The following is a 20,459-nucleotide window of genomic DNA, read 5'->3' as shown; positions in this document are numbered from 1 at the left end:
TATTTGGAGTTTGCATGTTTTCCCCGTGGAGAACATGCACATTTAGAATAATGCTTTTCGAGTGTTTGACTGCCATCAATTTCCACACGATGATAAGCCACTTTGTTGAGCTATCATTTGTGGTCAGGTCGCTTCTGGTAAAATAACAAAAAGTCAGCAAGTTAGTTAATATCGTTCCTAATGATCGCACGCATTTAACTAAAGCCACGGGATTAAACCCGAACGTGGAAGTCGCGCTGATGGCGGCTCGGAACCAATGGTGGAATTTTCACGTTCCTATCGTGGGGACCAGTCCGTCAATTGAATAGCAGCGGTTGACTTTAACAGAACGCAGGAGGGAGAGAAGCTTTTTTTTAAAATAGTCTCCTGTCCGCGATTATTACCTCCACCCCTCCGCAGCAGAGTTCCAGTGAGAGGCGCGGAGCCGAGAGGAACGCGTTGATGTCGGCCGACGTTGATTTAACGCGACGTTGATAAGAAGTGAACCCCGCAAGCCACGTGAACTGTCTCTACGGGCACCATGACGCCCACCCCCCACACACACAGGCCTGGAACACGACTAATGGTGCACTCATCATAGTAACAGCAGTTTCAGTAATTAAAGTGGACGAGAGATCTCGATTCGTTGTTGTTCAACCCGGGCGGATGAAACTATCCCTGAGTTCCACGCTACACAACCTGCACCACTTTCACTCGCACGCAGCCACGGCGCCGAGACCTCAAATCGGGACTCTTGTTTTTCCTTTGCAGTTTCAGTCGAATTGACAGCATCGTCAACACCACTCTCACTGATGTTCTCCTGAGCCGTGGCTCACGCCGGGCCCCTGCTTCACCTACCGGCGAGCTGGCACGACGAAGAAGAGGCCCTTGGGGTCTGGTTTCTCCTCTGAGAGATCGAGGCCCCGGATGTCTGTTCCAGGACCGGCGGTCCCCAAGCAGCGGGTGATGGGCAGGGACCGCGTCACGACTCCGCGTGGCCGGTGGGGGCGCAGAGGGTCGAGGGGGATGGGATAAGAAAGTGGAGGAGGCGCGAGCCCACGGGACGAGGGGGTGTGAAACGGGAGGTGTGGGGGGGTTCAGGGGTGAGAGGGTGAGTGACGGCGGGAGCGGGTGGCGGCTGCGCAGGGAGGGGTGAGGTGGGGTTGCGGATGGGAGCAGAGGATTGGGGGGGGGGGCGATAGAAAAGAAGCTGGCATGAATCCACGTTCCAGGGCCCTGGCCGGAGCATAAAACGGGCTTGTGGAGTGGAGTTCGTGCCCATTGAAGCGAGCGTGGCGGAGGGGGCGTCCTGCCTCATCTCCATCACAATACCGCGCTCTGCCAGCGCCGTCACCGCCGCGAGCCCGGGGGAGGCGAGACGGGGGAGGGAGCAGGGAAGAGAACGAGGCTGCCGCTTGGACCGCAGCAGCAGCAGCAGCAGCGAGAAAGAGCGAGAACTTCTCGGCGAGGAGGAGGAGGAGGCATAGCGAGCCATGGTGGCCGGCGGGCTGCTCGTCGTGGCGTGCCTGGCCGCGGCCGCGCGCGCGTCCCTCGGTAAGGGGGGGGGGTGGTCCCGCTACCGCGCGCTCGCTCAAGGAGCGCCGCTGCGCCTCGCGCCCCGCGCGCTGCGTGTGACGCGCCCCGCGCTCTCGACCCCGATTCGAGTCGGGGCTTCGGCGTGGACGTGAGGACGCAGTGGGGTGGACGCCGTAGCCGTTGGCCTCCACACATTTTGGACGTGGGTGGCGAGCCCTATGCTCTGTACCCTTTCAGTCGCCTTTGTCACCGTCATCACCACCATCATTATTGTTGTTAATTATGGGCTCTGCGTGGGTTTTCTATGGCTACGTGCCATCAATTTAGTTGAGACTCGTTCCCACGCGCCTGGGATGTTGGAAAAGCTCGAGACAGCAGCAGCAGGTGTCGTGATGCCGCGTGCAGCCCCCCCACCCCCCCCCCAATTGGGCCCCCGATTTCACGGAGAGGGTTCCGCGCGTCTCACAGGGGCGACCAGCGACGCGGGTTTGAGTGGCGCTGACTCGGGAGTCACTGGCACCCCGCGCGTGCAGCAGCAGCACCGTTTTTCAAAGGTGACCTCGGGGCTTGTGCGCCCGTGTGAGTCACCGTTATGGGCTCTTAATATTTCTCGTTTTACGGAATTGGCCAGACCAATTGAAAAGCAGCCGTGAGGCTCGGCGAGATTGTTGTGGATACAACAGCAATGCAATTTACACGATTGTATTCACGATCCAATTAGCCATGCTTTTCAGCATTGTGTCCATAACGCCTAAGGGTACAACGCAGCCTGTGACGTGCTTCTTTAATAATCCACGTTATGAAAACAAGTCTGCCTTGTGCACGTGGGTCGTGGGCGACGAACTGCCGCCGCTGAACAACCGCGGCGTGTGAAGTGAAAAGCCTCGCGCGCACGAAGGGAACGCGGCTCATGTCAACGGGGCGGTGTGGATTCGACTCGGAGCACGGAGCTCGCCACTGTGGCGGTGCACGTGTGGTGGTGCTAGTGGTGGTGCACGTGTGGTGGTGCTAGTGGTGGTGCTAGTGGTGGTGCTAGTGGTGGTGTACGTGTGGTGGTGTACGTGTGGTGGTGCTAGTGGTGGTGTACGTGTGGTGGTGCTAGTGGTGGTACACGTGTGATGGTGCTAGTGGTGGTGCTAGTGGTGGTGTACGTGTGGTGGTGCTAGTGGTGGTGCACGTGTGGTGGTGCTAGTGGTGGTGCTAGTGGTGGTGCTAGTGGTGGTGTACGTGTGGTGGTGTACGTGTGGTGGTGCTAGTGGTGGTGTACGTGTGGTGGTGCTAGTGGTGGTGCACGTGTGATGGTGCTAGTGGTGGTGCTAGTGGTGGTGCACGTGTGGTGGTGCTAGTGGTGGTGCTAGTGGTAGTGTACGTGTGGTGGTGCTAGTGGTGGTGTACGTGTGGTGGTGCTAGTGGTGGTACACGTGTGGTGGTGCTAGTGGTGGTGCTAGTGGTGGTACACGTGTGGTGGTGCTAGTGGTGGTGCTAGTGGTGGTGCTAGTGGTGGTGCTAGTGGTGGTGTACGTGTGGTGGTGCTAGTGGTGGTGCACGTGTGATGGTGCTAGTGGTGGTGCTAGTGGTGGTGTACGTGTGGTGGTGCTAGTGGTGGTGCTAGTGGTGGTGCTAGTGGTGGTGCACGTGTGATGGTGCTAGTGGTGGTGCTAGTGGTGGTGCACGTGTGGTGGTGCTAGTGGTGGTGCTAGTGGTGGTGCTAGTGGTGGTGTACGTGTGGTGGTGCTAGTGGTGGTACACGTGCGGTGGTGCTAGTGGTGGTGCTAGTGGTGGTGCTAGTGGTGGTGTACGTGTGGTGGTGCTAGTGGTGGTGCTAGTGGTGGTGTACGTGTGGTGGTGCTAGTGGTGGTGCTAGTGGTGGTGCTAGTGGTGGTGCACGTGTGATGGTGCTAGTGGTGGTGCTAGTGGTGGTGCACGTGTGGTGGTGCTAGTGGTGGTGCTAGTGGTGGTGCTAGTGGTGGTGCACGTGTGGTGGTGCTAGTGGTGGTGCTAGTGGTGGTACACGTGTGGTGGTGCTAGTGGTGGTGCTAGTGGTGGTGCTAGTGGTGGTGCTAGTGGTGGTGTACGTGTGGTGGTGTACGTGTGGTGCTAGTGGTTGTGCACGTCTGGTGGTGCTAGTGGTGGTGCTAGTGGTGGTGCTAGTGGTGGTGCTAGTGGTGGTGTACGTGTGGTGGTGCTAGTGGTGGTGCTAGTGGTGGTGTACGTGTGGTGGTGCTAGTAGTGGTGTACGTGTGGTGGTGCTAGTGGTGGTGCTAGTGGTGGTACACGTGCGGTGGTGCTAGTGGTGGTGTACGTGTGGTGGTGCTAGTGGTGGTGTACGTGTGGTGGTGCTAGTGGTGGTGTACGTGTGGTGGTGCTAGTGGTGGTACACGTGTGGTGGTGCTAGTGGTGGTGTACGTGCGGTGGTGCTAGTGGTGGTGCTAGTGGTGGTACACGTGCGGTGGTGCTAGTGGTGGTGCTAGTGGTGGTGTACGTGCGGTGGTGCTAGTGGTGGTGCTAGTGGTGGTGTACGTGCGGTGGTGCTAGTGGTGGTGCTAGTGGTGGTGTACGTGTGGTGGTGCTAGTGGTGGTACACGTGTGGTGGTGCTAGTGGTGGTGCTAGTGGTGGTGTACGTGTGGTGGTGCTAGTGGTGGTACACGTGTGGTGGTGCTAGTGGTGGTGCTAGTGGTGGTACACGTGCGGTGGTGCTAGTGGTGGTGCTAGTGGTGGTACACGTGCGGTGGTGCTAGTGGTGGTGCTAGTGGTGGTGTACGTGCGTGGTGCTAGTGGTGGTGCTAGTGGTGGTGTACGTGCGGTGGTGCTAGTGGTGGTGCTAGTGGTGGTGTACGTGTGGTGGTGCTAGTGGTGGTACACGTGTGGTGGTGCTAGTGGTGGTGCTAGTGGTGGTGTACGTGTGGTGGTGCTAGTGGTGGTGCTAGTGGTGGTGCTAGTGGTGGTGCTAGTGGTGGTACACGTGCGGTGGTGCTAGTGGTGGTGTACGTGTGGTGGTGCTAGTGGTGGTACACGTGCGGTGGTGCTAGTGGTGGTGCTAGTGGTGGTGTACGTCTGGTGGTGCTAGTGGTGGTGTACGTGTGGTGGTGCTAGTGGTGGTGTACGTGTGGTGGTGCTAGTGGTGGTGCTAGTGGTGGTGTACGTCTGGTGGTGCTAGTGGTGGTACACGTGCGGTGGTGCTAGTGGTGGTGTACGTGTGGTGGTGCTAGTGGTGGTACACGTGCGGTGGTGCTAGTGGTGGTGCTAGTGGTGGTGTACGTCTGGTGGTGCTAGTGGTGGTGTACGTGCGGTGGTGTTAGTGGTGGTGCTAGTGGTGGTGCTAGTGGTGGTGTACGTGTGGTGGTGCTAGTGGTGGTGCTAGTGGTGGTACACGTGTGGTGGTGCTAGTGGTGGTGTACGTGTGGTGGTGCTAGTGGTGGTGTTAGTGGTGGTGTACGTGTGGTGGTACTAGTGGTGGTACACGTGCGGTGGTGGTGCTGATGGCCGCCACTCTCTGCGCGCGCCGACTGTCCCCACCTCAGCTTACCTCGTTGCAGCTCGCGATCTAATGGGGGGCGGGGGGGGGGTTGAGTTTCTGGAGTTGAGGTCGACGCTGCCCTGCAGTACGAGCAGAGTCGCTCATTCTCCTGCCGAACAAAGGGGAGGGCGAGGGGAGAGATTAACGCTCGCGCGCGGCGCATTCTCCGCATTGTTGCCCGGGCAGGGGTCCCGCGCCGGACCCCCTTGCCGAGATTCCTCTCTGTAACAACGATTATAATGACCCCTCGCCACAGAGCGCCTTGCCGGGTCCCGTTACCCGTGTGCTTTGAGGACCCTGCCTGCAATGAGATTCCTCATGGGCTTGCCAGGCGTTGTAGACGCGGGGCTGCAGAGGTGCGGCCAGGGCATGGCAGTGCTGGGGATCACACCCTCGTATAGGTGGTGGGCTTTCTGGTTTCCCCCACACGGCACCAAACTATCATGAATGGCTTTGACCAAACATACCAACACGGACGTCCTGCGGCAGTCTTGAATGAGACTCGGCGAGGCTTTTCTGGGTACATAATGCGGCATCGTTACGCTTACTATACAAGTATAGATGTTTTACGGCGAAGAGAAAGCGTGGTGCCTTCCGCAAGAGGGGACTGCATACAGGAGTTCTGTTTAACCTCCGTGCTGCTCTGCCATCCACTGGCAACCATCACGCGCCCCATCCCTGCGCCATCCGCCAACCCCGCTCAGACGCGGGCCTCTTTATGGGGTAACGATATCGACACGCGGTGGGGGGGCAGGGGGTGGGGGTGAGGGGGTGTTCTCTTCGGTTCACGTGGGTTCACGTGGGTTCACGTGGGCCCCCGAGTGAGCGGGCCCCGTGGAGACGGAGCGGGGGTTGACGCGGGATGGTTTGCGCGTTGCCGCGCAACGCTGCTCCCCAGCGGCGCCGACTGGGCTCGAGCCACGTGGCCGGCGCGGCCTCGACTCTTCGTGGAGGGAGCCTCCTCGCATCTCCCTCGGTGACAGCTCCGGGGACTCGGTGACAGCTCCGGGGACTCTGTGACAGCTCCGGGGACTCGGTGACAGCTCCGGGGACTCTGTGACAGCTCTGGGGACTCGGTGACAGCTCCGGGGACTCTGTGACAGCTCCGGGGACTCGGTGACAGCTCCGGGGACTCTATGACAGCTCCGGGGACTCGGTGACAGCTCCGGGGACTCGGTGACAGCTCCGGGGACTCTGTGACAGCTCCGGGGACTCGGTGACAGCTCCGGGGACTCTGTGACAGCTCCGGGGACTCGGTGACAGCTCCGGGGACTCTGTGACAGCTCCGGGGACTCGGTGACAGCTCCGGGGACTCGGTGACAGCTCCGGGGACTCTGTGACAGCTCCGGGGACTCGGTGACAGCTCCGGGGACTCGGTGACAGCTCCGGGGACTCGGTGACAGCTCCGGGGACTCTGTGACAGCTCCGGGGACTCGGTGACAGCTCCGGGGACTCGGTGACAGCTCCGGGGACTCGGTGACAGCTCCGGGGACTCTGTGACAGCTCCGGGGACTCGGTGACAGCTCCGGGGACTCGGTGACAGCTCCGGGGACTCTGTGACAGCTCCGGGGACTCGGTGACAGCTCCGGGGACTCTGTGACAGCTCCGGGGACTCGGTGACAGCTCCGGGGACTCTGTGACAGCTCCGGTGACTCTGTGACAGCTCCGGGGACTCTGTGACAGCTCCGGGGACTCTGTGACAGCTCCGGGGACTCGGTGACATCAGCGGAGGGCTCGAGTGGGATCACTCGTGGTCGGTGTCGTGCGTGCATCTGGGAACGTTCCACTGGGTCTCGTGGCTTTTTTTTAAAGAGGGTCTTGCCCCGCCATTTATGACACCGTGTTTATTTAGCAACATTTTTGTTTGCGTGTGTGAAGAAACCGGAGTGCCCGGAAAAAAAACCCTCCAATACATATGAGGAGGGGAGGGGGTACCTTTAAACCTGCCATTGCTTGCTGCACTGGAACGTTGCAGCCCGACATCTGTTACAATCACCATCACGATGAGCCATTTTCAATCCGCCGCTGGATGAAGGCCTCCCCCGAGCCGATTGCAGCTTGTCATTGCGGTGCTGTTCGCCACCACGAGATTGGAACGGTGAACATGAAATAGGTCGCCGACCTACACGCCGTGGTGACCAATTCGTGGTCCCCAATGGAGATTCATGAACGAGTCTCTCAGCCTTTGTGTCGTAATGAGGCGCGCGCGAGCCCGCATGGTTGGTGGTGATGGTGGTGGTGTCAGCGTGAGTGTTTAAAGTGCGGACCGCGCGGCCGTGTGGCTTGCGGGGGCCACTGCGTGGCAGCGCCGCAGCGAGAGGCATTGTCCCCGGCTCAATGGCACGAGACCTCGCCGCGTTAATTGGGCCTGCGGCGAGCGAGTCGGTGAATGGGTGAACGAGTGAGTGAGTGAGTGAATTAGGGAGTTAATGAATACGTGAGTGAATCGGGTGACTGGGCGAATGAATAAAAGTAATGCTTGAATTAGTACTTTGATAAAAATGGAGTCGATGAAAATGTGAGTGGCTGAGTAGATTAATGAATGGCTGGCTTCATTGGTAAATTAATGTGGTTTAGTGAATAAGTGAGTGAAAGAATACGGTAACGAGTGAGTGACTGAACGAACGAGTGAATTAACAATATGTTATTTAAACGAGTGATATCATTCTTAAGTGATGAGTGAATGAGCGATTGACTAAGTGAATGATTGACTGACTTCGTGAGTGACCATAATGGCGTGAATTAGATATTGACTAATGTAATGAGTGACTGAATTCGCGACTAAGTGATTTAATGAGTGATTGAATGAGTACATAAATGACCTAATTAGCGAGTGCGTGAGAACATTAGGGAGTGAGTGAACACAGCGAGCCGTATACCATGTTTCCCGTCTGTGCGTGCATGCACTGCACAGCAGAGGTCCATGTTACATTTGCTCTCCACTCGTCAAGCCGATTTAAGGGCTTCAGGAAAAGAACACAACGGTCGGAATTATTCATCTGATACGGCTGCAGCCAACTACATCACCACCTACACGGGCAAATGAGGTGGTCTGGGAAATGCTCAGTGCTGTGTTTGGTCAGTGACGGGCCACCCCGCCCTACCGCTGAGTGAGTCCGTGATCCCCCCGTGACCTGTTCGTGACTCACCCGTGACCTGTCCGTGACCTGTTTGTCACTCACCCGTGATCCGCTCGTGAACCGCTCGTGCCTCGCCCGTGACCTGCCCGTGACCTGCCCGTGACCTGCCCGTGACTTGCTCGTGACTCGCCCATAACCCAATGTATGCTGGATCGCGATCGGGCCCATTCTTGACCCTCTGGCCCAGTGTACACAGTCTCAAGTGTCTTATTCACGAGGATCCTGCCAACTTTTCGCAGTGCTCTGCTGTGCGATCCCAATTGAGAGATTTGCAGGTTACCTTATAACATTGGGATGTTTGGCCATTACCAGTTACATCGCACGGGTAGTTTTTTTTTTTGCTTTGTGAGTAACCCCATGGAAAACCACACAGCGTACGTGGAGGACCTCCAAACCCACACAGAGAGGAGTCCGAGTTGTAAATCAGACCCAGGGACCTCATTTTGCGAGGCACAAGTATTACCACTGCGCTGCCACCCTGCAGCCCTGTTAAGGAGATTAAAGGGAGCACTCCCCACCCATTCCCTCTCCCCATCTGCTTTAACGGGCACTGAAGGCTGGATTTTGCTGGTCCATGAATGGCCCAAAACCAGCACCAAGGGCCGGATCGTGGCCCCATGCTATGTGCGCCATGAGGCCAAGGAGGCCTAGGATTCCTCCACCTCCCCTCTACAACTGGTTGCGGGGGTATGATAGAAATCTTAAAGTGAAGGCCGTTACAGTCGGTGTGGGTTAGGTGAGACTGAATAAAGTTGAAAGGTGGGTATGTATGCTGAACTTCTTTCGCACCGTACGTAGCCAGCGGTGGTTATCGGAGGTGTGGAGGAAGGGCAACAAACTAAGCACAACAAAATCAGTTTGCAAGAAATACATTTTCAATCTAGATAATTTGAATGTGCGTAGCTCCAGTGGCTTCCTAATATCGTAAGGAAGAGCGTTCCAGACGGCCGCAGAAGCGCATCTGAAAGCCTGCGATGCAGTGAGTGATGGATCCGGGTGGATGTCGGTGGCTGTAACCGCGCGGCGGTGTTTCTCGCTCCTGGTGGTGCCAGTGAACGTCTCCGGGCAAAACAATAAAAACTCTCTCCGTGACCAAACGGGAGCCTGGCGCGGCTGGCGGGAGCGCATGTGAGTGCGATTATGAGGGGGGGGGGATTAGGGGCATCGTAGGGAGCCTTGTGCGGGGGGCGGGGCAGGGGGAGGTTAGGGGGGGGAAGCAAAGACGCCGTGACTCATCATGCGTAGCACGGAGATTGGGTCCTGTGGGGGGTGATAGGGGGGGGGGGGGTACCTGTGTTTCACCACCCCGCCCTATCCCCTGTTGAACTCCCAGCCCTGCTGCTGCGCATTCTATACAAGTGCAACAAGTGCGTGGTGTATTAGGGGGTAAGTGGCATGGAGGTTTGGAAGAGGCAAGCGAATGTTGTTGATTTGATCACGATGTAGAGGTCGCGATGAGAAGGGACGCGTGTGCAGGATAGAAAGGGGGGGGGGGGGGTTACTCAGCCGGGCATTGCAGTGGCACCTAGAGGCCAGCGTCCAAGGGCAAGAGAAGACCCAATGCTGGAGATGATGGCAGTGATGACACTGTACCAGCGGTCCTTGAAGGATGTGTCGACCGTGTAACAAGGAGAAGACGTCAAGTGAGATGGCGTTGATGGGATTGTAAAGAGAACTCATCAGGGATCAGGTGTCACATTTCTAACTGCGGGATTTGACGGAGAAGGTATTCGTCATGATGACCTCTTGACCTTGAATGTGTATGCATGTTCGGTGCATTGACCAATCGCTAATGAGCATTGGAACGCTCTTCATCGACCGCGACGTGCATGAGCGAACTCTCGAGGGTGACTCGGATCCTCCGCTTTCCGAATCAGCGCCGCGTGTTGATCGTTTAAAGGGTTGGACGACGCGATGGAGGTGCGCGAGACGACGGAATTTCGAGGGCCCGTGGTTTATGGACTTTTGTGGAAATTAAAGAACAAAACAACTCACCCCCCACCGGCTGATCGCCACAGCAACCAAACGCAAACAGCTCAGGCGGGATCACGCAGCAGAAATCTGCTGTTCCACGGCGGAATTTAGGAATTCGGGATAACGCCGCTCGCCTAATCTCGTTCCGTAAAACGCGAGCTCAGGCCGTTTCTTCTTCTCCTCCTTCTCCTTGTTCTTGTTCTCGCTGCTCAGCCGGAGAGGGCTCATCGCTTCGTCGTCGGTGGTGCGCGCCTTCCGTTGGCCCCGAGTAAGCGGTGGGAAACTCCTCATTCCTTTGGCGAGGGCCAGTCTGACATTGACTTTTCCGCAACGACGAGCCGAGTTGATAAAACCGACCACGGCGTTTGTTGTTGACCCTCCCGATTGTGAGTCAGGCGCCTTGCCCACAGAGCCGCGCGGCTCGATTCGACTGCTTCCGTTACGGACTCGGTACCGCTTGAGAGAGAGCGAAATGAAAAGCATGAAACGCTGATATCGTTAACGCTGACGCGGCAAAAGTAACAATTCGAGTTATGAGGGGGTGGGAGATGTTTGGACCAATTCGGTGTCTAACCCCTCTCCGTGGAGGTTTCTACACCAGGGACACAACAGTGACCCCCCCCCCCCCTCTTTCTTCACCCAGATTTATCTAATCGTATCCTTTTTTTTAATCAAGTCAGTGTAAACGATAGACATATCGGGCTCAGGGCCAGCATGAGGAACGTACCAATCCGGCAGTCCAGAGATTCCACGAATCGTCACAAGTCAATGATGTTTTACTTGTTTGTAACCATCACATTGTTGTCGTCTGTCTTCTTCATTCCCTCTTGTTCCATGAACCCCATTGTGTGTTGTCACGTGGTCTACATTGTGTGTTGTCACGTGGTCTACATTGTGTGTTGTCACGTGGTCTATATTAATCAAACGAGGCTGTAGCCAATCGCCCGCGAGGTGTTGGAACATCACAAGACACAGCAGACATTATCACAGTTTAATTAAAACTCGAGTGCCATACTCTTTGGTTCTTTCGGTAAAGTCACGTGTGCCATCTTTGCATGCTATGTATAAACGCATTAGTGACAAGCGTAGCAGCCACATACACATACCAAGTGACGCTATAGCCTCACGAAGGCTTCTGCACTGGTATTTATTACCAAGTAGATTTTAAAGTAGACCTTTTTGGACGAAACGTGATGAAAGTCCCCTTCGTGATTTTGAGGATTCAGCGTTCATGCCCGAAGCTCATAGAGCCAGATTCATGTACACTTAGGATTGGGGCAGCTTTGAGAGTGGCACAACTCCATGGAACATTGTTTTCAGATAGCATCCATAATTCGCAATCCTTCCTGAAAAGCACACATTCTCTGCTTGATCCACCAACCCTTGCCTCAGAAAGCATTGGACCACCACACCTGGCCGCTAAGTGCTTGTGTCTTAGCAACAGCATTCCGTTGTTGGGAAGCAGCTGCCGATCTGCTGCTAATCCGGTCCATGTCTTCCAATCACTGCAGCCGAAGTGCTCACGTCGTGACCCACTTGAGAATTAGCCAATACCTGGGACTGAGAGGTCAGATGCCATCTGATCTCTCAGCTTGTCCCACCGCGGATGACCGCGTGGCTTTGGTGCTGGGCAGTGAGACGCGGGGAGTTGCTGGGCGCTACCCTGCCCACAACAGGATGTGAGGAATGGCGGTGGCTGCGTCTGCCCCTGCTGTGAAAAATGCGGCCAAAGCTGATGAGTCAGAAATCCTTTTCAGACTCGTAGACAAAGCTCCCACGTATTTCCTGCAACAGACTTTTTTGGGAAAGTTCTGTTGGCGACCACCTATGAACGCCGCCACGGCACGCGAGGGGGTCGGTGGCCAACAATAAAGCCGGCCACCTTTGTCTCCCCAGTGCTTATATTAACAGAGTGTAACAGGTACTCATTTTAAGGCTGAGTCGACCTATGGAGAGGCCCGTGACTGTTTCAGATATTCGTCACTGATGTCGGCAGTGAGCGGGAATCGAATTTGGGTCGCTGGTTTCGTAGTGCAATGCGCTATCCGCTCTAGCGCTCCCCTCTATAATCTTATCAAGGCCAGCACGGCACACGAAGGGGTGGGTGGCCAGCACCACACCCGGCCGCCTTTGTCTCCCGAGTGGCGATGTTTGCACATCGTACCAGGTACCCATTTGAGGCTGAGTCGACCTTGGAGAGGCCCAGGACCGGTTCGGATAAGCGTCACAAGTATTGGCCGTCACGAACCACTGCGCCACCGCTCCCCAAACACTCGCACACTACAAAGACAATGCTCCCGTGTATAAATTACCATGTCATCGACTGCCTGCTGCTGTTCAAATCAAGGCTCAATAACTTCCTTTCCTTCTGTGACTGCCTGCCCTGCCGTTGCATTTAAATCCACGTGAATGTTGTGCTCTGAGCTGCCTGTGCAGGATGCTGGGTGTGGTGTTGGCCACCCACGGGTGCTCGCTAACGGTCACCTGCCCTAGTAGTCTGCGAAGGCGACACCGTTTGAGGGGGGCGTCTGTGTCTTTTTGCAGGATGCACGAGCGGACATTTCGGGTGCGGGAGAGGCCTCTGCGTGCCCTTGGCGTGGCGCTGCGACGGTCTGGGAGACTGCCCCGACCACTCGGACGAGGCCGGCTGCCGTACGTGAAGTGGGGGGGGGGGGGGTCGGGTGGGGAGAAAGTGGGGGGGGGGGGGGTGGCAGGTGGCTCAGTACTCCGCTCAATTTCTCCTGAAAAGAAACCCCTGGGAATCGGAGATGCTGTCTTGGTCAAAGTTCAGCTTTGTCAAGATTTTTACACGAAACGTTACCGATGGCTCCGTTAATGACAATGGGAAAATTGCTAGAAGGATGCCGTGGGGCTTGGTCTCACCTGGTCCTAAATTAGGGGGCATGTATTCGGCTACGGTCTTGCGTTTGTATGCATCTCGAGAACGTCATTCACACTTCTAGCGCTTGAACGATGGTCGCATATATTTACTTCCCCATTCTGTGATTATAGGATTCGTCACAATTCGGTTAAGTGAAATCGTAAATCATTGATTCTCTGGACGAGTGATTCGACGCGCGCAGCACGAGCGCAGGATTTGATTTTAATCGATTAATTGCCGACCTGACAAATCTTTACGTTGAATCGTTTCGCGGGAAGGGGTGGGCGAGGGAGTGGGGGGCGATTGAACGTTCGTGCCCCTCCCTCCCCGCCGCACTCTCCTGGCCTCAGCTGACAAGGGCAACGTCTCTCCCGTGCCCTGCTGCAAGTGCCGAGGGGAGTGATCAGCCCCGTTGGTTTTCTGACGTCCCCTGTGCCATAGCCAGACCGGCTCGTTCCATGCACTGGCTCTGGTGGATGGCTCTCTGAACCCTCGGAAAACTGTGCTGAGCCATAATTAACCCGGTGATGCCAATCAACCTTGTCTCTGTTCTAGCATCCTCGTGTTTCGATGTGCCCTACTTCTTCTTCTTCTTCCTAGCGTTGTTCCCGCTGTGGCGCAGGGTCCGCTTTTCGGCATTGTCTTCTCCATTTGGCTCGGTCCAGGGCATCTTCAGGGGATGCGTTGACCGTCTTCATGTCTTCCTTTATTCGGTCCATCCATCGCTTCTTCGGACGTCCGCGTGGACGGCGGCCCTCTGGCTCAATACGCACGGCAGTCTTGGCCACTGATGACTCTTCACTTCGCATCACATGGCCGTACCACCGAAGCCTACTTATATGAAGTAAAAATGCACAGCGAATTCAGAGCGGGATTACTGTGAGATTGAGGACGAAGCAGGCAGCCGAGGTGGCGTGCCTAATCTTCGTAGCAGATAGCTTCAAATGTAACAACGTTCTGCGTGCACCTCCCCACTGTCGGCGGTGGGCTGGCACTACGCACACTCGCGAATACCGGAGTTTGGTGGGTCACAAAGAGAGAATGAGTATGCATGGAGCCACTCGCGCAAATATGTGAAACGCGCGAATCTAGAACTCGCGCATAGCGACTGTTTAATGCATGTCCATGTGTCTGCATGCTCGTGTGCCCATGGACACGTGTCCGTGTGTCTGCATGCTCGTGTGCCCATGGACACGTGTCCGTGTGTCTGCATGCTCATGTGCCCATGGACACGTGTCCATGTGTCTGCATGCTCGTGTGCCCATGGACACGTGACCGTGTGTCTGCATGCTCGTGTGCCCTTGGACACGTGTCCGTGTGTCTGCATGCTCGTGTGCCCATGGACACGTGTCCATGTGTCTGCATGCTCGTGTGCCCATGGACACGTGTCCATGTGTCTGCATGCTCGTGTGCCCATGGACACGTGACCGTGTGTCTGCATGCTCGTGTGCCCTTGGACACGTGTCCGTGTGTCTGCATGCTCGTGTGCCCATGGACACGTGTCCGTGTGTCTGCATGCTCGTGTGCCCATGGACACGTGTCCGTGTGTCTGCATGCTCGTGTGCCCATGGACACGTGTCCATGTGTCTGCATGCTCGTGTGCCCATGGACACGTGACCGTGTGTCTGCATGCTCGTGTGCCCTTGGACACGTGTCCGTGTGTCTGCATGCTCGTGTGCCCATGGACACGTGTCCGTGTGTCTGCATGCTCGTGTGCCCATGGACACGTGTCCGTGTGTCTGCATGCTCGTGTGCCCATGGACACGTGTCCATGTGTCTGCATGCTCGTGTGCCCATGGACACGTGTCCATGTGTCTGCATGCTCGTGTGCCCATGGACACGTGACCGTGTGTCTGCATGCTCGTGTGCCCTTGGACACGTGTCCGTGTGTCTGCATGCTCGTGTGCCCATGGACACGTGTCCATGTGTCTGCATGCTCGTGTGCCCATGGACACGTGTCCGTGTGTCTGCATGCTCGTGTGCCCATGGACACGTGTCCATGTGTCTGCTTGCTCGTGTGCCCATGGACACGTGTCCATGTGTCTGCATGCTCGTGTGCCCATGGACACGTGTCCGTGTGTCTGCATGCTCGTGTGCCCATGGACACGTGTCCATGTGTCTGCTTGCTCGTGTGCCCATGGACACGTGTCCATGTGTCTGCATGCTCGTGTGCCCATGGACACGTGTCCGTGTGTCTGCATGCTCGTGTGCCCATGGACACGTGTCCGTGTGTCTGCATGCTCGTGTGCCCATGGACACGTGTCCGTGTGTCTGCATGCTCGTGTGCCCATGGACACGTGTCCGTGTGTCTGCATGCTCGTGTGCCCATGGACACGTGTCCGTGTGTCTGCATGCTCGTGTGCCCATGGACACGTGTCCGTGTGTCCCGTGTGCCCCCTGCGTAGCGCCGCCCACGTGTGGCCCCACGGAGTTTCTGTGCGCCTCGGCCCGGGAGTGCGTGCCGCTCTCCTGGGTGTGCGACGAGGAGGCGGACTGCGAGGACGGCTCCGACGAGCACGCGGGGTGCAGCGGCTCCCCAGGTACTGCCCCCCCCCCGCAACCTCCTCCACCCCCCCCCCCCCTCATCAACGTGCAGGCGGTCCGAATGCACTGGGGTCTACGGGCCAGAGGGGGTGCCCAGGCGGAGAGGGGATCAATTGGACAGGGCCCCCCTCCTTTCACCCCTCCCCGAATGAGCGTTGCAAGAAGACTGGGAGACTGCAATAGGCAAGTGGCGATCAGCCACAGCCAGGACTGGATGTGGGTTACCTAAACCAAGCCCCGATTAGGGGCCGTCCATAAATGACGTCACGCGATTTTGGACGATTTTTGTCCCCCCCCCCCCCCTCGTCACACTGCATCACAAAAAGTCAGACCCCCCCTAAAATATGACGTCACAAAGCACTGCCCCCCCCAAAAAAATTAATCATGCTTCAAATCGCTTTAAACTATTGTCATTGTAGTGCGTATTTAATGTGGCACTGCACTCTGATGTTGTAGAAGAAAACATTTATTTAAAAGTCTATTTAATTAAGTAGAACGTGTTGTCTATATTTATTTAAAGTTGTGCATTTTAATGTGATGTCATATTTCTCAACCCCCCCCCCCCTCGTCACACATCGTCACAAATGTCTGACCCACCCCCCCTAGGTGCGTGACGTCATTTATGGACGGCCCCTTATGATTGTTGCTGTTTAATCTTGGCTCTCTCAAGAAATTCTGCGTCTGAGACTTGGGATTTTACCTTGGAATCAGCACATAATGTGGAAGAGGGATCTGCGAGCGCTCCTATGTTGTCTCAAAACGTTTGTGCGTCGTGCATCTACGGAGGCTCGCCGCGTCTGTAGACTCTTGAAGGGAATGTTTTACGCTGACGTACGAGCCAAAATAATAGTAATGTATCAATCGAATCACGATTGTCATTTATGCTGCCTCGAAACAGCACTTGCTTTGGGGGAAAAAAACTTTTAGAATTTTTAAATATATATTATTATCACGTGTAAATGTATAGCAGCCAACCACTCTAAACGCGTGATGGTGATTTTTAATGTGGAGGGAAAAACCGGAGGACCCAGAGAAAAATCCACACGACCTTGGGGAGAGAGAGAGAGACACGCAAACTACAAATATATAGGCATCGTCAGGGTCTGGATCGAACCCACCAGGCGAGGTAGTTAACATCCTGCCACTGCGGCGCCCCACACGAAATGGGGAGGCCCTCATTCAGCAGTAGATTGACAAGAAGGGCTCTACATGTTCGTGTTTGCAAACAGGAGAGTGATACGTGACACTGGCACGCCGTGGAGGGTTTCCTGCGTGCATACCTCCTCGCTGTCGAGTCAATCTCTGCGTCTCGCACGGCGCCCCCTCCTCACCTCTCTCTCTCTCTCCCCCCGTGGCGTCGTCTCCTCCCAGCAGCACCTAGCGCGTGCGCTAGCGGGGAGTGGACGTGCGCGAGTGGGGAGTGTGTAGCCTCCGCACGCCGCTGTGACCACGAGCCGGACTGCACGGACGCCTCCGATGAGAAGTTGTGCCGTGAGTGACCGCGGCCCATCGGCCCTCCCTCCCTCCCATTTCTTTTCGCTGATCAACAAAACGTCGGTTCCGTGTTTGTTGTGAACTTCAGATTGTTTTTAGTTTTTTAACAGCACGACTTATGTGTTTATTTCCCCCCCCCCCCCCTCCCCATGAACGTCAGCTGTAGAACCTGTGCTCTCTTCCAAATCCTACTCGGTTCAAATTGGAGTACCCCCTCTAAAGAATCCTCGCAGTCTGTACGCACGCCCGCAATCCCGTACTCCCCGCACCCTGCCCCGCTCTCCCACCCTATCTCTTGCGAGGATGACAAGATAATCAAGGGTCTCCACCACGTGTCTCTCTGAGTCTCTGAATGTTCACGGGTCTCTTTACAGCCTCAATTATTCTCTATGAGTCTATGGTTCTCTCTGATCCTCTGCGGGTTTCTATGAATGCTTATACTATTTGCTGCGATTTCCTAAGAATGACTAAGGGGTCTCCATGAGTCTGTATGGACCTCCTTCAATGTCTCCCTCTTGGTCTCTCTGATTGCCTCTGTGTCTAATTGTAAATGTGATTGGATAGTGGTGAAGGAGACGGCCTTGTCGTTCATCTTGCGCGGCAGTGCCTACACGTCGGTCTAGGCGGTCACACACCAATGCCTCGCTTGCGCACGATTGGACTCAAAGCTGCTGAACAGCCGTGCTTAGCTGCACTGGTCACACTCACCTAAAGCAAATAAAGCCGTTACAAAGCGTCCATATAAATTATAATCCCAAGTAAAATTAACTTTTCACTCATAAATAAAAGTGTCAAGGAACAACCGGATGGAAACAAAACACACCGGCTGGCCCGACGCACACAAAGTACACACGCAAACTACACAGACGCCCGCAGAGAGACATTTCACGTAAATGAAAAATAAATACATTTCTGGGAAAATCTTAAACAACAAATCCACGTGCATGGAACCAACACCATAAAGTGAGGCCAGGCAGCAGGTGTAACAGCAGCGGGGGTGGAAACCCTTCCCCAGGTGAGTCGGGTGCAGTGAGATGCCTCGTGGAACTGGGCCCACTCAGCTCAACAAAGGCAAAGGCCACGTGGCCTTACAACGCGGGGCTGGACTGACGCAACCACGTGCAGTTTGATTGGAGAACGGAACGTAAATGACGCACATGATGAACCGAGCTAGAATTGTGAAAAGGAGTCCCTTTATGGCACAAACAAGAATAGAGGATTTAAAGCTTTCGTAACTGCAGGGATTAATCTTATTGGTTCTTTCACGTAGAAGGGAAATAATAAAATTAAAACATAATTAAACAATTCTCACGACGTTTCGGCCACAACGCAAGCAGCCGTCCTCAGGTGAAGAACAGGTCTGTCGGAAAGACAGCGCTGTCTTTCCGACAGACCTGTTCTTCAATTATTTTATTATGTTTTATCTTTATTATTTTATTATTTCCCTTCTACGTGACTTTACCGAAAGAACCAAGAAGAAGAATAGAGGATGTAATGTAGGTGTGTGCTTGCGGGCCCGGTGAGCCAGGCGTTAACCAAGAGGATAGACGAAGGACACGAAACGAGAAGATCTACCGACAGTGAGGACACAGTTACAATCTCCTGCAACATCACACGTGTAAACACAGAACGAGAGATTGCACGTGTGCTATGTATGCACATATGCTGAACTTCTTTCCCACCGTACGTAGCCAACCGTGCTAATCGGAGGTGCGGGGAAAGGACAACAAACATGCAGAGAGGCTTACACGTGTTTCATGAGCGTTCCGAGCTCACAATTCCCTCCTTCAATTCTACAATGCTTCCCGTCCTCTTCTCCCGATATCCAATCCCTTCTCCTATCTGAATTCCTCTCTCCTCCCCTCTCTCTCCCTCACTTTATTCCTCCCCCCTATCTCAATCACCCTCCCTTCTCAATCTCCCCCCCCCTCCCTCCCTCCCTCACTGCAGCACTCAGCGCAGTGGTCCGGACTCTGAGCCCACGGAATTATAATGACATGTAATTTCAAACTGCATTTAGTAAAACCTAGCAGCGTGTCCCATCTTTGGTGCTCCCTTGTGCAATTATTTAAATACAGGCCGGCAATGAAACAGAGGACTCCCGTGCACAATGGACCTTTATCTCGTGGTAGACGTACTCTTACTCCTACTGCAATAGTAAGATCATAATAATAATGCTCTCGATTTATCCCAGATGGCCTCGCTGAACCTCAAGACTTTTTCAAGAGGGTCCTGCCATTGGACGTTTGGCCAATTCCACGAACAAGCATCGGGCTTCATACGGGCAGGAAACTGGATTCACTCAGAAAAAAAAACAAATATAACTCAAAACTCCACACAGATAGATTCTCCCTCCTCGTTGACGCGTCTGGGTCTCTCACGCTCGCCCCATTCGAGCCCCGTTCATGGAGTCAAGTTTCCGTGTATCCGTGTAGTGTAGCCATGTGTTCATGTGTGTCCATATGTTCCTGTGTTGATATGCTGATTTGTCACTGAGTTCATGCGTCTATGTGTCTGTGTCTGTGTGCGTATGTGTGCGTGTCTGTGTTCGTGCGTCCATGTATTGGTGTGCGCGGGTGTTGGTGTGTCTGTGTGTGCATTGTCTGCGTATGTCCGTATGTCGGTGTTTTCCTGTGTGCGTCTGTCTGTGCGTCGCCTTGCCCGTGTGTGCGTGTGTCGGAACGTTTGTGTGCCCGTGCATGTCGGAGTTTTTGTGTGTCGCTGTGCCCGTGTGTCGTTGTGCGAGGGTGTCCGTGTGTGCGTGTATCCGCGTACCCGTGAGCAGGATACCCCGTGTGCCCGGAGCTCGCCTGCGCGAGCGGCGCCTGCTTCAACCGGAGCCAGCGCTGCGACCGCGTGGCCGACTGCAGGGACGGCTCTGACGAGCACGGATGTGGTACGCTGGCACACACCGAGACAAGGAGGATCCCCCACGTAGCCGTTGACAGACTGAGTGGGGCAAGTGCTGTTAGCGAGCACCTAGGAATGCCGGCAGGGCACGTGAGGGTGTGGTGAGAGCCAGCACCGTTCCCGACCGCCTTTGTCTCCCCAGTGCTCAGGTGGGTAGATTTGTAGCACGGTGGGCTTTCGTCCTTCTGCGCCCAGAACACATCCCCGGGTTTACCTCCCATGCTGCAGTTCAATGGGAATGTTTTATCGGCTCTGTTTGTCTGAATTCCTTATGAATACATGAGTAAGAGCCATTGCCCGAAACGCTCACTGGTCAGTAGTCACACCACAACACGGTGTTACTACTGACCGAAGCGTCGAGCTTGATTCTCCTTACTATCCTTCGTGCTTGGACAGCACTGTCAACGCGACGAGCGAGCCGCGTGCGGATATTCACATCGTCCCCCGCGCGGCGATTGCCTCCCAACCCCCGCGCGGCGTGTG

General features: G+C 55.4%; 1 protein-coding gene across 1 annotated transcript in view; it reads left to right on the top strand.

The window, feature by feature from the left end:
• Positions 1-1,286: 1,286 nt before the first annotated feature.
• LOC133344725 (low-density lipoprotein receptor-related protein 2-like) overlaps positions 1,287-20,459 on the top strand; it is a 96,920-nt gene continuing 77,747 nt past the window's right edge. The window contains 5 exon segments of the mRNA XM_061554823.1: positions 1,287-1,533; positions 12,692-12,799; positions 15,434-15,568; positions 16,944-17,063; positions 19,852-19,962. Coding sequence (XP_061410807.1) covers positions 1,473-1,533; positions 12,692-12,799; positions 15,434-15,568; positions 16,944-17,063; positions 19,852-19,962 — 535 coding nt within the window. The 5' untranslated portion in view covers positions 1,287-1,472.

Source organism: Lethenteron reissneri, chromosome 20 (genome assembly GCF_015708825.2).
Source record: "Lethenteron reissneri isolate LAM-NWPU_2019-01 chromosome 20, ASM1570882v1, whole genome shotgun sequence".
NCBI lineage: Eukaryota > Metazoa > Chordata > Hyperoartia > Petromyzontiformes > Petromyzontidae > Lethenteron > Lethenteron reissneri.
This window is presented reverse-complemented; position numbering and strand designations above follow the sequence as displayed.